This window comes from Gopherus evgoodei, chromosome 13 (assembly GCF_007399415.2).
Source record: "Gopherus evgoodei ecotype Sinaloan lineage chromosome 13, rGopEvg1_v1.p, whole genome shotgun sequence".
Taxonomy (NCBI): domain Eukaryota; kingdom Metazoa; phylum Chordata; order Testudines; family Testudinidae; genus Gopherus; species Gopherus evgoodei.
The window spans coordinates 301,048-318,876 of NC_044334.1; the positions used below are offsets into that span (position 1 = coordinate 301,048).

At 43.1% G+C, this 17,829-nt stretch overlaps 1 protein-coding gene across 1 annotated transcript in view; it reads left to right on the forward strand.

Annotated features, from left to right (window-relative positions):
- Positions 1–17,829, forward strand: part of LOC115660855 (solute carrier family 2, facilitated glucose transporter member 11-like) — a 42,736-nt gene that overhangs the window by 23,111 nt on the left and 1,796 nt on the right. The window contains exons 7-11 of the mRNA XM_030582644.1: positions 10,806–10,993; positions 11,961–12,071; positions 12,181–12,282; positions 14,771–14,846; positions 16,143–16,270. Coding sequence (XP_030438504.1) covers positions 10,806–10,993; positions 11,961–12,071; positions 12,181–12,282; positions 14,771–14,846; positions 16,143–16,270 — 605 coding nt within the window. The remainder of the gene's footprint in view (positions 1–10,805; positions 10,994–11,960; positions 12,072–12,180; positions 12,283–14,770; positions 14,847–16,142; positions 16,271–17,829) is intronic.

Here is a 17,829-nt window from a genome sequence, read left to right on the forward strand (position 1 = left end):
CAAGTACTGCTAGAAGAGATAGACAGTGCTTATAAGGACATCCCACTTCACAGCAACGTTCGGTGGCTAAGTTGTGGCAAGGTTTTGGTGTGCTTCGTAAACTGTTTTGATGCAATCAAGGCCTTTTTCTCAGAAAAAGCACAAAACTACCCCAAACTGGATGATGACAAATGGCTGTGTAAGCTCATATTTTTAACGACATCACCGCTCTCCTAAACGAACTCAACCTCTGTCTCCAGGGTGCAGGGCAAACAGTTCTGGATCTTTATGCAGCTTGGAAGGCATTTGCTGTAAAACTAGCAGCTTTTTCTTGGGATATTCAAACTTCAACTTTTCACTACTTCCAACACGTAAAAGAGCTATCGACACACTATACTGTGACAATGAGATTGGAATGTACATGCAAGAACTGGAATCAGAATTTTCTGACAAATTTCAAGATTTCCAGCGATTTGGCCCAATGCTTTCTTTTCTACTTAATCCTGAAAAGTTCAACGAAAGCAACTTGGATTTGTCTGTCTTTCAGGTGATGGGTTGAAGATTTTGAAATGCAGCTCATTCAGTTAAAAAGCTCAGAATTGTGGGCATCAAAGTTTGAAGATCTGCGGAGTGCACTTGAAGCTACTGAGAGAGATCATGAGGCTTCTATTCTGACCTGCTGGATGTCCCTGCCAGTGAAATGTAACTGTTTGAAGAAAATTGCATTTGCAATGCTTTCAGCATTTGGATCCACATACCTGTGTGAACAGGTGTTTTCACACATGAAATCTGTCCTCTTGTCCCTCAACAACTGATCACTCAGAAGCCTGTATGCAGCTTAAAGTACCCAAATACGTGTCAGACATTGGAAAACTTAGTAAGGAAAAGCAAGCGCAAGGATCACATTAAACTGGTAAGATCTGCATTTTAATTTAATTTTAAATTAATCTTCTTAAACATTTTAAAAACCTTATTTACTTTACATACAACAATAGTTTAGTTATATAATATGGACTTATAGAGATAGACCTTCTAAAAACATTAAAATATATTAGTGGCATACTAAACCTTAAATTACAGTGAATAAATGAAGATTTGGCACTCCACTTCTGAAAGATTGCCGACCTCCGATCATTATAACATCCTTTAATCCTGCTCTGCCTGGTATGGCTGAGATTAGTTTAAAGATCTTTTACACACGGTGCCACCTAGTGGCTGAACAGTATGACAAATTTTAGCATTCTATTACACCTCCAGTCTTGATTACCTTTTAATACCCTTTTTTCTGTTGACATCTCATGTGTGAGAGAAATGTGGGGTCTCAGAATTATTAGCTGTAGCTCTTCTCAAGTAGGAAGTACCCTATTCTCCCTGTTGTTCAAATTCCAAAGAGGGATGAAGGAGTCCTAATGCAATAGATGCCAAGCGTCCCACAAATGTGCAGGTGAAGCCCACGCATCACAACACAAACCTGAGACAGAAACAGAGGCTCAAAGTAGTTGTGATTTTCCTCAGCCTGGTAACAAAACAACTCTTTACTTTGAAAGAAAACAAATAATTAAAAAAATAGAGGTTTTAAATAATGAAAACACCTAACACAGACTAGATTCTGATATCCTCATCTTGGATAGTACTTTACTCCTCAGGCAGTCCCATGGAAATAATGGGGTCACTTAAGGAGTAGGATACTAGCCGAGTTGAGAAAGGATATCAGAATCTAGCCCTTTCTGATTCTTTTTAAAAGCAAATATAAAAAGGTACTCAGTATCCAAAATCAAAAGTGTTCTGATGCGAACACAAACACAATAGGTTTAGTCTTTATTCTACTAACCAGTTAGACTTACCACTCTCTCTTTTGTACATTTTTACTTTCTAATTGGATTTTTCAGCACCAAGCCTGTTGTGAAGTTTCAGCTTCACCAGTCCCATGTGATAAAACATCTTCAACTTATGCTGAACAGGCTGGGCAGGAGTACAGATCTTTACAAATTTTTTACATGATCTAGAATTTGTCTGTACTGTGTTCCATGGCTTTACTTACACATTGTTCCATCATTTTAATGCAGTGTCTCTGACACAGCCCCACATCTGTGTTTGTAAAGGACACTGAGGCTATGTCTATGCTGGCAATTGAATGACGAAAGTTTTGTCTTTAAGTGTTAAACCCCCTCACCCCGAAAGACAAGTTTTGCCATGACAAGTGCCAGTATGAACAGCATGAGGAGCGCTCTCATGCTGACAACGCAAATGCTGCTTATTGGGGGTGGAAGTTTTTTGTCGCAGGAGAGCTGACAAACAACGGCTACACTGCACAGCTTTTAGCCGCACAACTGTAGAAACACAGCCCTGTCGCTAAAAGCTGTGTAGTGTAGACATAGCCTGATCTGGATCTTCAGTTTAAAATGATAAAAGAGAAGCAAGAAACAAAGGATTACATCCCATCAGCCTTTTGTTCCTGTTCTGGGATCAAATGAAGACCTTTGGATTTGGGAACAATCAAATTGACTAAGTATCAGGTTCCATAGTGTTGCTGAATTATTTTTCTAGATTTTTACTTGTGTAGTTCTAGTTGCTTTTTATTTAAATCAAGCTAGATTTTCATGGAGACAGTGACACCTCTTGAAACCTCATTGTTTTGTAAGTACAGTGCTTCTCTGTGGAGTCCCTTGTTGTGTAAAATTAGTGCTATGATTTGACCCAAATCCTCCTAGTGCTCTATGCAAATTTAAATTTCCAGTTTCTGGAGACATCATTTTCCTGAGAGTTTCACTGAAGTACCAGTGGGAAGCTGCAGCATCAAACCTCTCTCTTCAATCATTAGGCTAACAGTGGTTGCAGAAGAATTTTTGAAATTTTATGACCCACTTTAGGACTGGTTAATTATTTTCTTTACTACTGAGGCATATTAGTTTGCTGAACCTACATACTTCCAGAAGTTTTGGTTGAGCTTTCTTTTTAAATGTTATTTGCATTGTCTGAACAGATAAATGTAAAGCTTTCGCTCTCCCTTTAATTTTCCCTCAGTTTCTTCACTTAAAGCATCTGGTAGTGGACCTGTGAGTTCAACTTTGTAGAGGAATAGATCCAGGGCAAAGAGCTTCAATAATTTCTTCAAAATGTGCATTTTGTGTTCCATTGAAGGTTACAGTTTACTTATTAAAGTTCAAGTCTTTTCCTTTCAATTGTTTTTAATGGCATAATCACTGATTGTCATTGCTGGTTTGGGGCTTGAGGAACAGAGATTGCTCCTGAATGCAGTTAATGTTAAAGAGCTGCTGGAGATTTGGAACAAATTATCACAGTTATGGTTCAATAACGACAATAGCATTGAAAATCTCTTCCCTGCATGATCATTAATGTTCTTCTCTTTCACTTCAATAGACAACATTTCACTTGATAGCATATTTAATATTGAGGAATACAAAGAAACTGATTTTCTGGACTCTGAGATGAACATGAGCTTTTGTACAAACATTTCTGTCTTGCTACCTAACAACTTTTGATTGTATTTATACTATTTCAGAAAAATCATCTGTTTGCTTTACCTTAAGCAGTGTAGTTGTGTAGTCATTTTGGTCCCAGGATATTAGAGAGGCAAGATGGGTGAGGTAATACGTGTTATTGGACTAACTTCTGTTTGTGAGAAAGACAAGCTTTCAAGCCACACAGAGCTCTTCTTCAGGTCTGAGAAAGGTATTCCCAGCCAGCCTAACTCAGAGCTAAATGCAAGGTGGTACAGATTGTTTAGCATAAGTAGTAAGCACATATTCTAAGGAACCATTCAAGAAAGAGTGGCCCTTTAACATGTCTGCAGACATAGAACACTTTCAGTCCATGATTTTTAGTGCCTACCAGAGTAATGAATTTAAGCTCCTCTTTTCAAAGTTGTGCAAGTTTCCTTTGAGGATGAGGACTGATATATCAGATATAGAGTGATCATTTTATGAAAAGTATTCACCCACATGTGATAGGGTGTTTTTGTCTTTTATCATTTTCTGTGTGAGTTCATTCAAGAGCATAGTGGTTGCCTGGTTTCACCCTGCCAGTTGTTATTGCTGGATTTAGTGCAATGGATGAGGTATATAACAGGTATACTAGGGAAGTTACATGGAAATCATGTGAGAAATCCAAAACAACTATAAAAATATCCTGTTGACAGTCATCCAACACAAAAACAAAAAGTGGTACCAATTACAACTACTCCACACCCACAGAACATCACCTTTGGGAGAAACCATGGCACCAGTCCCACCACATAGACACTACATGATACCCAAACATCATCAATTTATCAAGATACCCAATCCTGGAGCTAAATTATCTGTACTCTCTAAGGGCTTGGCTACACTGGAGAGTTGCAGCACCGGTGATGGGGTTACAGCGCTGCAACTCACTCTGTGTCCACACTTGCAAAGCACAGCCAGCGCTGCAACTTCCTGGCTGCAGCGCTGGCTGTACACCTGGTCTGCTCGGGGTGTAGCGATTCCAGCGCTGGTGATGCAGCGCTGCTCATCAAGTGTGGCCACCAAAAGCGCTGTTATTGGCCTCCAGGGTATTAGGAGGTATCCCAGCATACGTTTTCAGCCACTCTGCTCATCGTTTCGCACTCCACTGCCCTGGGCTCAGGTGACCCGCCCTTTAAATGCCCCGGGAATTTTAAAAATCCCCTTCCTGTTTGCTCAGCCGGGTGTGGAGTGCAATCAATCAATCAATCACTGACCATGCCTCCATGCCCCAAACGAGCCCCAGCATGGAACACTTCTGAGCTGTAGGACCTCATCAGTGTTTGGGGTGAGGAAGCTGTGCAGTCACAGCTGCGCTCCAGCCGTAGAAGTTATGATTCCTATGGCCAGATATCAAAGTCCATGCTGCAAAGGGGCCATGAACGTGACACGTTGCAGTGCAGGGTTAAAGTAAAGGAGCTGCAGAGTGCCTATTGCAAAGCCCGCGAGGGAAACCGCCGCTCAGGTGCTGCCCCCAGGACCTGCCGTTTTTACAAGGAGCTGGATGCCATACTTGGGTGTGACCCCACTGCCAATCCAAGGCCCACGATGGAGAGTTCAGAGCAGGGAGAGGACGGGGAGGGTGTAGAGGAAAGCGAGAGTGAGGCTACTGAGGTGGTGGGAGACACCTTGGAGTTCCAGGAGGCATGCAGCCAGAAGCTCTTCTCAAGCCAGGAGGAAGCTAGCCAGTGGCAGCAGCTGGAACTTGTTGGTGAAGAAGAAGCAGAGGAGCGGGTTCCTGGTAAGCAGCTTTTATTTTCAAGGATGGAAATGTTTTGGGAGAGGAGAGGGGGGGTTATGGATGCATGCATGCATGCCTAGATGTGGAATAGCCCATTGATTTGGTCTATCACGTCGTGGTAATCGGCCTCGGTAATCTCTTCAGAAGTTTCAGCCAGAGCGTGGACAATACGCTTGTGCAAGTTTATAGGGAGAGCCACCGTGGTCCTTGTCCCAGTCAGGCTAACGCGTCCGCGCCACTGTGCCGCGAGGGGTGGGGGACCATTGCTGCACACAGGCAAGCTGCATAGGGACCAGGGCGGAATCCACATTGCTGTAGAAGACCCTCCCGCTCTTCCCAGGTTACCCGCAGCAGCGATATATCTAGCAGGATAAAATCCTGTGGAAAATGTAGGGATAGTGTTCAGTGCAGGTCCCCCCCAGCTGCTCTCTGCTTTCCGCAATGCACAGAAACCCCAGTGAGCCCTGACTCAAGCAGATCCCCTTCCCAGGTGATTCGCGGCAGAAACACTGATTCCAGGAGTAACTGCTGTGGCAGTTGACTCAAGCAGATCCCCTTCCCAGGTAAGTCGCGACATAAACATGGATTCATTAATCACTCATTTCCCATTACTCACCATGTCTTCGCTGCTGTTGCCTCTCTGTGCTATGTTTGCTATGTGTAAATGATGCTACAAATAGTCTACAAACTCCTTCACTGTGATTATAAACAATGCAGCCTCTGTAATAAATGTTTCGATTTCTGTTTTTTTTAAGTGTCCTTGAATCCTCCGGCCCTATCACAGCCTGCTGAAAGACTACAGAACTTGAGGAGGAAACCAAGGAAAAGCAAAGAAGATTTGGTGAAAGCAGTTATGAATCAGTATGCCAGAGAGAATAAGAGGCTGCAGGACTGGAGAGAGAAAATGCATCAGTGGAGGGAAACACAAAGCAGGAGAAAGGAATTGGCTACCAAGAAAAGCACAAAGCACCTGATAAGCCTCCTGGCGCACCAAACGGACTATATGCAGTCACTCGTAGCCATGCAGGCAGATCACTACCGTGCTAACCCCCCCCCGCCATCCCAAAGCTCTCTCCCTTGTGCCCCAGTGTTTGCTCAAAACCCCCTTCTCCACCATCCTGGTTCTTACCACAACCAGCTGCCCCCAACACCTGTATGTTCACCTACCAGCCCTGAGAACTACAACCCTTACCCTATGCACTCAACCCCCATCACCATGCAGCATATTAATCCTGAAGTGCAGCAGGCATTCCACAGCACTCCAGGCAGGACATATTCAAACCTCTGACTGTAAAGTTCAGCACCCTACCCCCCTGCCCTTTTATGTACTGTATTTTGAATAAATGATTTCTTGGCTTTTAAAACAGTTTTTATTATTGCAGAAAGTGAAACATACCGTACCCCAAGGGAAAAACAGGCGCTGCAAATCATTGTAACCACTGCACTTCACTCCCGTGCAAGGCACCAAACATTACTGTTGTCTTTCAGCCTCAGATTGCTCCCTTAAGGCATCCCTAATCCTTGTAGCCCTGTGCTGGGCCTCTCTAGTAGCCCTGCTCTCTGGCTATGCAAATTCAGCCTCCAGGTGTTGAAGGTCTATTCCTCACTGAATGTTTCACCCTTCCCTTCACAAATATTATGGAGGGTACAGCACGCGGATATAACCGCAGGGATGCTACTTTCCCCCAAGTCTAGCTTCCCATAAAGACATCTCCAGCGCCCTTTTAAAAGGCCAAATGCACACTCCACAGTCATTCTGCACCGGCTGAGCCTGTAGTTGAACTGGTCCTTGCTCCTGTCAAGCTTCCATGTATACGGTTTCATGAGTCATGGCATTAACGGGTAAGCGGGATCTCCAAGGATCACAATGGGCATTTTGAAGTCCCCTACTGTGATCTTGCGGTCTGGGGAAAAAGTCCTGGCCTGCAGCTTCCTGAACAGGGCACTGTTCTGAAAGATGCGTGCATCATGCACCTTTCCAGGCCATCCTGTGTAAATGTCAATGAAACACCCACGGTGATCCACAAGCGCTTGGAGAACCACAGAGAAATACCCCTTCCAATTAATGTACTTGGATGCCAGGTGGGGTGGTGCCAGAATAGGAATATGCATCCCATCTATCGTCCCTCCACAGTTAGGGAAACCCATTTGTGCAAAGCCATCCACAATGTCCTGCACATTCCCCAGAGTCACGGTTCTTCTTAGCAGGATGCAATTAATGGCCCTGCAAACTTGCATCAACACTATTCCAACGGTCGACTTTCCCACTCTAAACTGGTTCGCGACCAATCGGTAGCTGTCTGGAGTTGCCATCTTCCAGATTGCAATAGCCACCCACTTCTCCACTGACAGGGCAGCTCTCAATCTCGTGTCCTTGCGCCGCAGGGTTGGGGTGAGCTCAGCACACAGTCCCATGAAAGTGGCTTTTCTCATCCGAAAGTTGTGCAGCCAGTTCTCGTCATCCCAGACTTCCATGATGATGTGATCCCACCACTCAGTGCTTATTTCCCGAGCCCAAAGGCAGTGTTCCACGGTGCTGAGCACGTCCATTACTGCCACAAGCAATTTATTGTCACGCGCGTCAGGCGAATCGATATCATCGTTGGACTCCTCACTGTCACTTTGGAGCTGAAGGAATAGCTCAACTGCCAAACGTGATGTGCTGGCGACATTCATCAGCAAAGTCCTCAGCAGCTCGGGCTCCATTTCTAACAGAAATCATGCTGCAAACTCACCATGGCGCCAAACTGCTGGGATGTGTAGCAATGCACCACGGGGCGTTGGGACAGGAAACGGAATGACCTGCACCCTTCCGTCCTCTTCCCACAACCCACAGCGCCAAAATGGGACGAGGTGCTCTGTGGGATAGCTGCCCACAATGCACCACTCCCAACAGCGCTGCAAATGTGGCCACACTGCAGCGCTGGTAGCTGTCAGTGTGGCCACACTGCAGCGCTTTCCCTACACAGCTGTACGAAGACAGCTGTAACACCCAGCGCTGTACAGCTGTAAATGTAGCCATACCCTAAGAGACTGAGCTTCTGCTCCACTGCAGAGCCTGATACCATCCTAACATATGGAGAACTAGAAGAGTTCTTCCACTGTCTCTGCCTCCAAGAATTCTTTAACAGCAATGATTACATCACTCATGTTTACCATGTACCTGTTGACAATTATAAGAAAAAAGAATAATCTGACTGGATACCACAGAGCTGATGAAACCACATTTTTGATCATTACATTGATTGCTTCAGGAAAAAGATTGACTATATCCTTAACAAACATCACATCCACCATCATCTCTCCACCATCAAGAGAAAAGACACACAGTTCCTGAAATCCAGCCCCCAGACAAGTGGCCATCATCATAGTCCTTAACTGTGATGACTATGTTAACAAGGCCAACTGACAACTCTCTGACATCACCTACTATAAAGAACTCAAAGAAGACCCTACACCACTGTTTACCCAGGAACGCAAGGATATAATCAAATCCTTCCTCAAACAACTCCAAGAGAAACTCTACAAATTCATCCCCTACAAACCCACCCCAGAGACCTTCTGCATGCCTCCCAAAATATACAAACAAGGGAACCCAGGCAGACTCATCATATCTGGCCACGACACTCTTACTGAAGGAATATTGGGACTCAAGGAAAGCATCTTCAAACCATTCACCACACAAAAGGCCAGCTTCTCCAGAGTACAGCCAACTTCCTCCACAGACTATGCAATATTAACAACCTCCCTCAGAACACCATCCTCACCACCATGGATATCACTTTCCTATATACCAACATTCCTCACAAAGATGCAGAGCTGCCTGCCTTAAATATTTACAAGACAATGGACAAACCCTCAGAGATCCACCCCAAACACATCCATTTCATAGGTTTCAGAGTAGCAGCTGTGTTAATCTGTATCCGCAAAAAGAACAGAAATACTTGTGGCACCTTAAAGACTAATAAATTTATTTCAGCATGATCTTTCATTGGCTACAGCTCACTTCTTCAGAGGCATAGAATGGAACACACCGACAGGAGATATTTATACATACAGAGAACATGAAAAGGTGGAAGTACGCATACCAACTGGAAGAGTCCAATCAATTGAGATGAGCTATCATCAGCAGGAGAAAAAAGAACTTTGAAGTGATTATTGAGATGACCCATAGAAGGTTTGAGGAGAACTTAACATAGGGAAATAGATTCAATTAGTGTAATGACCCAACCATTCCCACTCTCTGTGGTGGCAATTTTGCAACAAAAAAACTTCAAAAACAGACTCCAAAGAGAGACTGCTGAACTTGAATTAATATGCAAATTAGATACAATTAACTTAGGTTTAAACAGAGACTGAGAATTGAGGTTGGCTACTTGAATATCCCAAGAGAACCTGCTTCAATATAGAAATAAAGCCCCCTCTGACTACACACCCCAGTAGTCACCTACCACCTCATGCTGGAACCCACACAGAGTCTCATCAAACAACTACAAGCCATTGTTGATGGGGACCTCATAATGAAAGAAATCTTTCCTGAAACCCCATTTCTGGACTTCAAACAAGCCCCCAACCAGGACCTGCTTTATGACCCTTGGGGCCCAATTTGAATACCTGGTGGTGGTCCGGGGCTTCAGCGATGCTGGATCTGCTCCGGGTCTTCTGCGGCACCGAAGGACCCCCCACCACTGAAATGCTGCCAAAGACCCCCAGAGCGGACCACCCGAGCGGACCCCCCACAACCAAAATACCACCGAAGACCCCCAGAGTGGACCCCCCGATGCCAAAAAGCCGGCGAAGACCCCCCGGAGCAGGGCCCTCTTACACTCGGGTGTGGGGCCTGATTCCGGGGAGTCCGCCTAAAGCCGGCCCTGCCCCCAACCTCTCCAGCAAGCTTCCCCTAGACCAGGACACACCAATTCAAAGCATCACCAGACCTTGCCAGAACAACAGATGCAAAATCTGCAGACATATTTCCATTGCTACACCGCATACAACATACCTTTCAAGATGCATGGATCCTACACATGCCTATCACAACCTCCTCCAATGCACTAAATGTCCCAATAACAACTGTGTGAGTGAAACCAGACAAGCATTATATTCTCAAAAGAACTCACACAGGAAAATGTCTCTTTACTTTAGTCCATTAAACATATTCTATTGGCACAACATAACAATTGGCATAACAAGAGATATGATGTACTCAGTACTTCCCTTTCAGCTGTTTAGAACCTGTTTTTTTAATTCACAGATTGAAGTGGGAGCCTAATGTTTCTATTAGGAAAACACTTTAAAATACGGGTTATGCTCCTTGTGTAAATAGTTCAATTAAGTCTCTCTCCAGTCCCCCACCAAAAAAATAAATAAATAAAAAGGAACACCAACCTCCACCAAACAACTCACCCCCCTCCCCCCAAAAAAGTAGTGGCTTGTCTCCCCACTTCCCTTGAAAATCAGTTTCTGTTCATATCTCTGCAAAGGTCAGCTCACAGAGGAAAGTAGATGGGTTTTCAGAAGCTAAGGTCATTTTGGCAGTATGGTGAGGCATATGGAGATACCATATCATTTTTTCTTATTAGCTTTGAAGCGTTTTCATGGGCCCTTGCACTACCAGGAGGAGATGGAAGATATACAGAGAGAATGTTTTGCCTTAAATGGGGAGAAACCCAAGAAACCATGGCAACTATTCAGTGATCGCAGTGTAAAGTGGCAGCTCATTACTGTGATTGTGATGACTATGGGCCAGCAGCTCAGTGGGATAAATGCTGTAAGTGAATTCCTCACTATTCAGAAGCCAAACAATTTGTTTTAAAGTTTTGCCTGTCTAATTTCCATCTGGCTTTGACCTTCATTAAAATTAGGGAACTCTGTCTAGAAACTGACAGAAACATGGGATATAGGAGAAGGGAAAGGCTCTTTATTTTACTGATGCTGATAGGGAAAAGCCTGATTCAACTAAAAACAGCAGGAAATATTAATGCCAAATTTGGATGATAGAGTGGAAGTTTGTCTTGCTTTGTTTTTTAATTCTCTCTACCCAAAGCCAGCATAATATGTAGGTTTCCTGGAGCAAGAGCCCTACTAAATGCTTGAATTTATGTCTTTAGCACCTGACAAAATGATTAAAGCTCCATCATTCCCTCCCATGCTGCATAAACAGCAAAACTTAAGTTATTGCATCTTGCTTCACTTCTCATGACTGAATCTCTCCTGTTTCTTTTTTCCCCTGGACAAATTACTTTTGGGTTTGGATTTATGCTTTGGATGTTGTTGTTTTTTTTAAGCTAAGGTCTACTTCCAGTGCCAGGTGAACACTATAAGAGGAACCCATTTGCCCTGGGAGCAGGGTTGGAGTTCAGATTCCAGAATAAGCAGTGCTCCCACTAGGCCTCTGAACTAATGTGCCTGAGCCCTGGTTTCACTCCAACTTTGCATGGAAGTGCGGGCTGCACTTTTCCTGGGATCTCTCTCACACACTAGAATGTATCATGGCTCAGGCATGAACTCTGTCTTACATTGTTCACAAGATAATGTTCAGACTATCAGATTTATTTTTGCTAGCAATAAATTTACCTAGAGACTGAATTATAGATTTCCCTTTTTGTTTTCATGGTTTAAATAAGTTATAGGATGCAATTTATTCAAAGGCTGCTTAGTGTGTGAGCTTGATTCTTCTTCTTACTGATGATTTCACTGCTCAAGCACATTGGCACAACTCTGATATTTTCTTGTAGATTTATTTCTATGCAAGTTACATTTTTAAACAAGCTGGGATCCCTGCAGAAAAAATTCCATATGTTACTCTGGGCACGGGAGCTTGTGAATGCCTCACAGCCCTCACTTGTGTAAGTGACAAATTCTACTTCTACCATACCTGTTGTTTTTATTATAGAAAAAGAGAGATGTGGGAATGTGGCATCAGTGTTAAGTGAAAAAGTGATATTCTATCCCCAGGGTTTGCTGATTGACTACATGGGAAGAAGACTGCTCATCATTGGAGGATACACCCTGATGACCTTTTGGTGCATAGTGTTAACATTCTCCCTGACGTATCAGGTATTAAGAAGAGCTCATGTGCACCATGAAATGCAATACTGTTTCTGTTTGAAAATTTGTGAGATTATAGAGCAGCAGAGCTTTTAACATTGGAGAACATCCTCTCTTGGCTGTCAGAGAAGGAGCAAGAGTTGCACAGTTTAAACAACAATGTAGGTCATGACCAAAGTTTAAAAAAATGATTGTGTCTCAGCTTGGGCACCTAAATATCCCTAAAGGTGCCTGATTTTCAGAAAGAGCTCTATTCCTTCTCTTTGAAGATCAGAACTTTCTTAGGTGTTCCAAATTGGGCACTCAGAAACTGAGGCATGCAAAATCACTAGTCACTTTTGAAATATTGGCCAAAAAGCTCCTGGTGTCATGACATCTTATTACCCTATAGCAGCGCTTCTGAAAACATTAAATGTACAGCAGTGAATAGCAGCAGTTTCTATTTCATACAGATTATCCTTGTTCTGAATTACAGTAGCTGCTTCCATTGATTAGCAGCCAATAACCTCTGATTGCACTGACTGCAGGATTCCCAAGAGTTCTGAATTTGGTTCTGGCACCTAATAGTGTATTTTCAACAGGGCAGGTGCAACCATTTAGGCAAACTAGGTGGCTGCCTAGGACGCCTAGTGGTTGGGGGCACCTATAAGTCCCCTCAGGTGAGGAGGTGGAGTGGAGGTGAGCTGGGTGGGGGGAGGTGCACGGGGAGGGCTACTCGCAGTAATGGGGGGAAGGCGCACAGGGGAACAGCTCACTGCCCCAGCTCACCTCCACTCTGTCTCCTCCGCTGAGCACACAGCCCAGCTCTAAGCCTCCTCCAATCAGCGCTGCACGCCTGGGTGGGAAGAATTAAAGCAGCGCCAGCATGATCAGTGGAGGAGGTGGAGCCGAGGTGAGCTAGGGTGGGCTACCCAGGCAGGGTTAGCTTCTGTGGGGGGATGTCTCCCCAGGCAGGGTTAGCTGCCATGGTTGGGGGGGGGGGAAGTATCCCCAGGCAGGGTTAGCTGCCATGGTTGGGGGGGGGGGGAAGTATCCCCAGGCAGGGTTAGCTGCCATGGTTGGGGGGGGGAAGTATCCCCAGGCAAGGTTAGCTGCCATGGTTGGGGGGGGTCTCCCCAGGTGGGGTTAGCTGCCGTGGGGGGACAGAGAGAGTCTCCCTGGGCGGGGTTAGTTGCCGTGGGGGGACGGAGGGGAAAGGGGTTAGCTATCGCGGGGGGGGGGGGGCATCTGCTGTGGGGGGTGGTCCCTGGGTGGGGAGCTGAGTTAGCTGCTGTGGGGGGGAGGGGTTAGCTGGGTGGGGGGTGCAAGGTGGAAGTTTCGCCTAGGGTGCGAAACTTCCTTGCACCGGCCGTGATTTTCAAACAACATCGCAATGCTGTCATCCAAAATTTGGTCCTGCATCTAAATTCTGGAGCTCTATGTCTAACGCTGGTTGGATTAAATACTGACAAACTATACTTTCTAACTTTAAATTAATAATAATTCCCACATAAAATATTACCTAAAGATAAACTTAAGTTTGAGAGTCCATTTCAGTCACTTAACTGTAAATGTCCTATATGAATACTGTAGTTATAAAAAGAAATACTAAAAAGCCAACCAAATCAGATTTATGTTTAATTTACAAGAAACTCAGACATTTGTAAGTATGGAAGTTCACCACTAAGGTACTCATACTGCCTTAATTCTGCCTCTGTAAAGATAGCCTCCAATCTTCCCTTCCTTGCTAGTGTTGTATCAAAAATACATACAATAGAAAATTGGTTTTATACAGCTGAATTCATTCATATATCTCTGATAAGTGTGCTGCTTCATCATCACACTAACCTTTGCTCTTTTATGTAAATAAATGTTATTTCATTATTTGGGCCTAGAAAGTTTTGTACACACTAGTTATGTGTTTAATGACATTTAGATAATAGACGGGCCCATGGGATTATAGGGCTTCACTGTAGGAGGCTAAACAGTGATAAAACTATATTAAAGTTAAACTAGTAATAATACAGAATTTTACTTTGATTTTACAGACAAAGGAAAGTTTTCCATCTACTAATTATAAATATTACTAACAATGGGGACTCAAGCGCTAATAAGTATTTGTGAAATTGATTGACTAGTATTTTATTGCTTTAAAAGTAAAAACAACAAGAAATTGGCTATTACTAGCAATTAATGGCTGATAGTGACTAAATGGATTTACATTTACAATAAAATATGGTGGCTGTGGGATTTTAATTTTTTTTTCATTTATACACTGTAGTATACTAAGGTACAGGGATTAACTTAAATACACAACACTCATTCTTTGAAGACACTTGTTGATTTATTGAAAGCTAATTAAACTTAAATTAAAAGATCTGAGTCAATGATCAATTTTCTGTTATTTATTCAGGTGGTCATTTATGGGTTAAAATGCTATACACTTTTGACTTTAAGCCAAATGTTAAGACATGATGACTGAAATCTTAACTAAGTACTTTTCATGCTCTTTTTTCAGGAGCTGTATCCCTGGGTGCCTTATTTGAGCATGGCATCTATATTTGCTTTCATCCTGAGCTTTGGGTTAGGTCCAGGTATTGCACATTAGTGAACTTTTGTTTATAAAATTGCCTAAAATGTATCTCTAAAACAGTGCCAATATTGTCTGTAGTGAAAACAAGACAGCTTCCCCTAGGGATGCTGATGCTCTGGCTAAGATAAACCAAATGCATAGAACGGCATAGGACGATATGACCGATACAGTGCATTCCTTCACTGTATGCTCTCTTCAGGACCATGAAGTGGCCTTCATTCTGGTATCTCTGATGCACCCAAACCACACAGGAAGCAAGTATGCAGTATTGCGGAAAGGGATCTAGGAGTCATAGAGGATCACAAGCTAAATATGAGTCAACAGTGTAACACTTAAAAAAACAAAAACTAAAAAGCAAATATTCTGGGATATAGTAGGAGGCATGTTGTAAGCAAGACAGTAGAAGTAATTCTTCTGCTCTACTCCATGCTGATTAGGCCTCAACTGAAGTAGCGTGTCCTGTTCTGGATGCCACATTTCAAGAAGGACGTGGACAAACTGGAGAAAGTCCAGAGAAAAGCAACAAAAATGATTAAAGGTCTAGAAAACATGACCTATGATAGAAGACTTAAAAAAATGGATTTGTTTAGTCTGGAGAAGAAAAGACAGAGGGGGACATAGTTTTTAAGTACATACAAAGTTGTTACAAGGAGGAGGGGGAAATTTTGTGTTTTTTTTTTAACCTCCAAGGTGAGGACAAGAAGCAATTATCTTAAATTGCAGCAAGGGACGTTTAGGTTGGACATTAGGAAAAACTTCCTAACTGTCAGCATAATTAAGCACTGGAATAAGTTGCCTAAGGAGGTTGTAGAATCTCCATCACTGGAGATTTTTAAGAGCAGGCTAGACAAACACCTGTCAGGGATGGTCTGGATAATACTTAGTCCTGCCTTGAGTGCAGAGGACTGGACTAGATGACCTCTCAAGGTCCCCTCCAGTCCTACTATTCTATGAAGCTTGTTGTCATTGTACTTTAATAGGCCCTTACTTATGCTAAGTTGTATCTTACTCCTTGAGCAGTCCCATTGAAATCAATAAGACTACTTCTGTAAGAGAGTACACCCTATTGTGAATAGGGGTTATCAGAATCTGGATCAAAAAGTGTCTAAAAAGAACATTTTACAAAAGTATTTGGTTAACAAAAGAGATTTATATATAGATCTATCTATATCTTTTACATTAAGGTCAGCTAATGGCATATTCAAAAGCAACTATTATCTTTTTCTTGCTTGAAACTTTCCCTGAAAATGCACACTTACCATAAGAACCTATTCTGTTTCTGAAATTGATTCCCCAGGTGGTATAACAAATACACTGACAGCTGAATTATTTACACAGTCTTCACGGCCTGCTGCTTACATGATAGGAGGATCTGTTAGCTGGCTGAGTTTCTTCACAATAGGAATGCTCTTCCCCTTTATAGTGGTATGTAGCCATGTATCCATTATATATACCATCTTCTCTCAGTTGACTCATGTCCACTTGACTTCTTGCAGAGAAATTCTCCTAGACGCAGAAATTGTTCTTCTCTATACAATAAAGAACTTAGTGCTTAGACTTAAGATAAGTGAAAACTCTCCTTCAGCAAAGGTATTATTAGAGTCAGTCACTCTTAGTAGGCAAGTTTATTTTAAGCTATCTACAAATAATACAAACACACACAACAGAAGACAGATAAATAAATAAAGTCAGACTGTATAGGGAGAACTAACCTCCAGGTTAGGTTTATGATCAGAAAAAATTGCAGAAAAAGTATAATGAATCCTCACCAAGTTCAGAGATTCATAGCTCACATCTCCTGTCAGCGTTTCTTGCTATTGCTTAGCTTGCTAGATCAGAAAGAGGCAACCCCTGTAACAATTGGTTTACTTCTTAAGGCCACACCTCTATTTGTCCAAACTCAGTTGGGGACAATCACTTACAATGGAAAACATCTTTGGTCAAGAGAGATTATTTTAGTGAAGACAATACATGTTGCCAAATTCCATTTCTGGTCTAATCATTTCAGTTACTCCACTTGCTCTTGCAAAGAAATTCAGTATACAGAGTGACTGCTGAAAAGGGCTACTGCCTACTGAACTGAGAAACTCCTTTGCGTATAACCCTAAAAAATATCAAATAATTGACATGCGTTCTCGGAATAAGTATTTACATAGGGTTGACTCTATGAAGCTATGTAGGTGCCTAAGTCCTGTTTATAGGAGGGGATGATGGTGGTATTCACTTTTTAGCTTTTAGCCCACTGGTTAGAGTACTCACCTGGAATTTGGGAGAGACAGGTTCAGTTCCCCCTTTTGTAGCAGTGGGGCAGGGAAGGTCTTTCACATCATCTCTAAGGACAGCATGCTAATCGTTGAGTTACCAGATAGTTTGGTGAGGGGTGGGTGGCTCCTCAGACACTTCTGTTGAAGCTGTTCCACTGTGGATAAATAATGAGTAATTGGAGCAGGGGGACATGACAGAGGGTCTCTTATCTCCTAGGTGGGTGCCTGAACCCACTGGACTAGAGAGTCATTCTCTCACACCCTCGCCCAGTGTCTGTTTCATTATTTAATCCACAGTGGAACAGTTTCAACAGGCGAGACTGAGAAAACCTTACCTCAAAATATCCTGTAGCTCAGTGGTTAATGCACTCTCCTGAAATGTAGGAGACGCCTGTTCAAATCTTCATCCACCCCCCAATCTGGGGAAGGGCAAATTGCATCTAAGATCTCCCCATCCCAGCTAAGTGCTCTAACCAGTGGGCTAAATGTTATATTGTAGGCACCACTTCCTACTCCTCATTTTGTGTAGAGCAAGGCAGGCACCGAATTCATTCCCTATGTAACTATGTGGGCTCTTAAGCCAGGGGAGGGGTTCCTGTTGTCAACTGCTAGTAGAGCTAGGCATCTCCCTGCAGATTTGAAGTGTTCTAAAATAAAAAAACCACTAACTATACTATTGATCATTTCAGCTAATGATACAACAAAGAGATAGGGAACAGA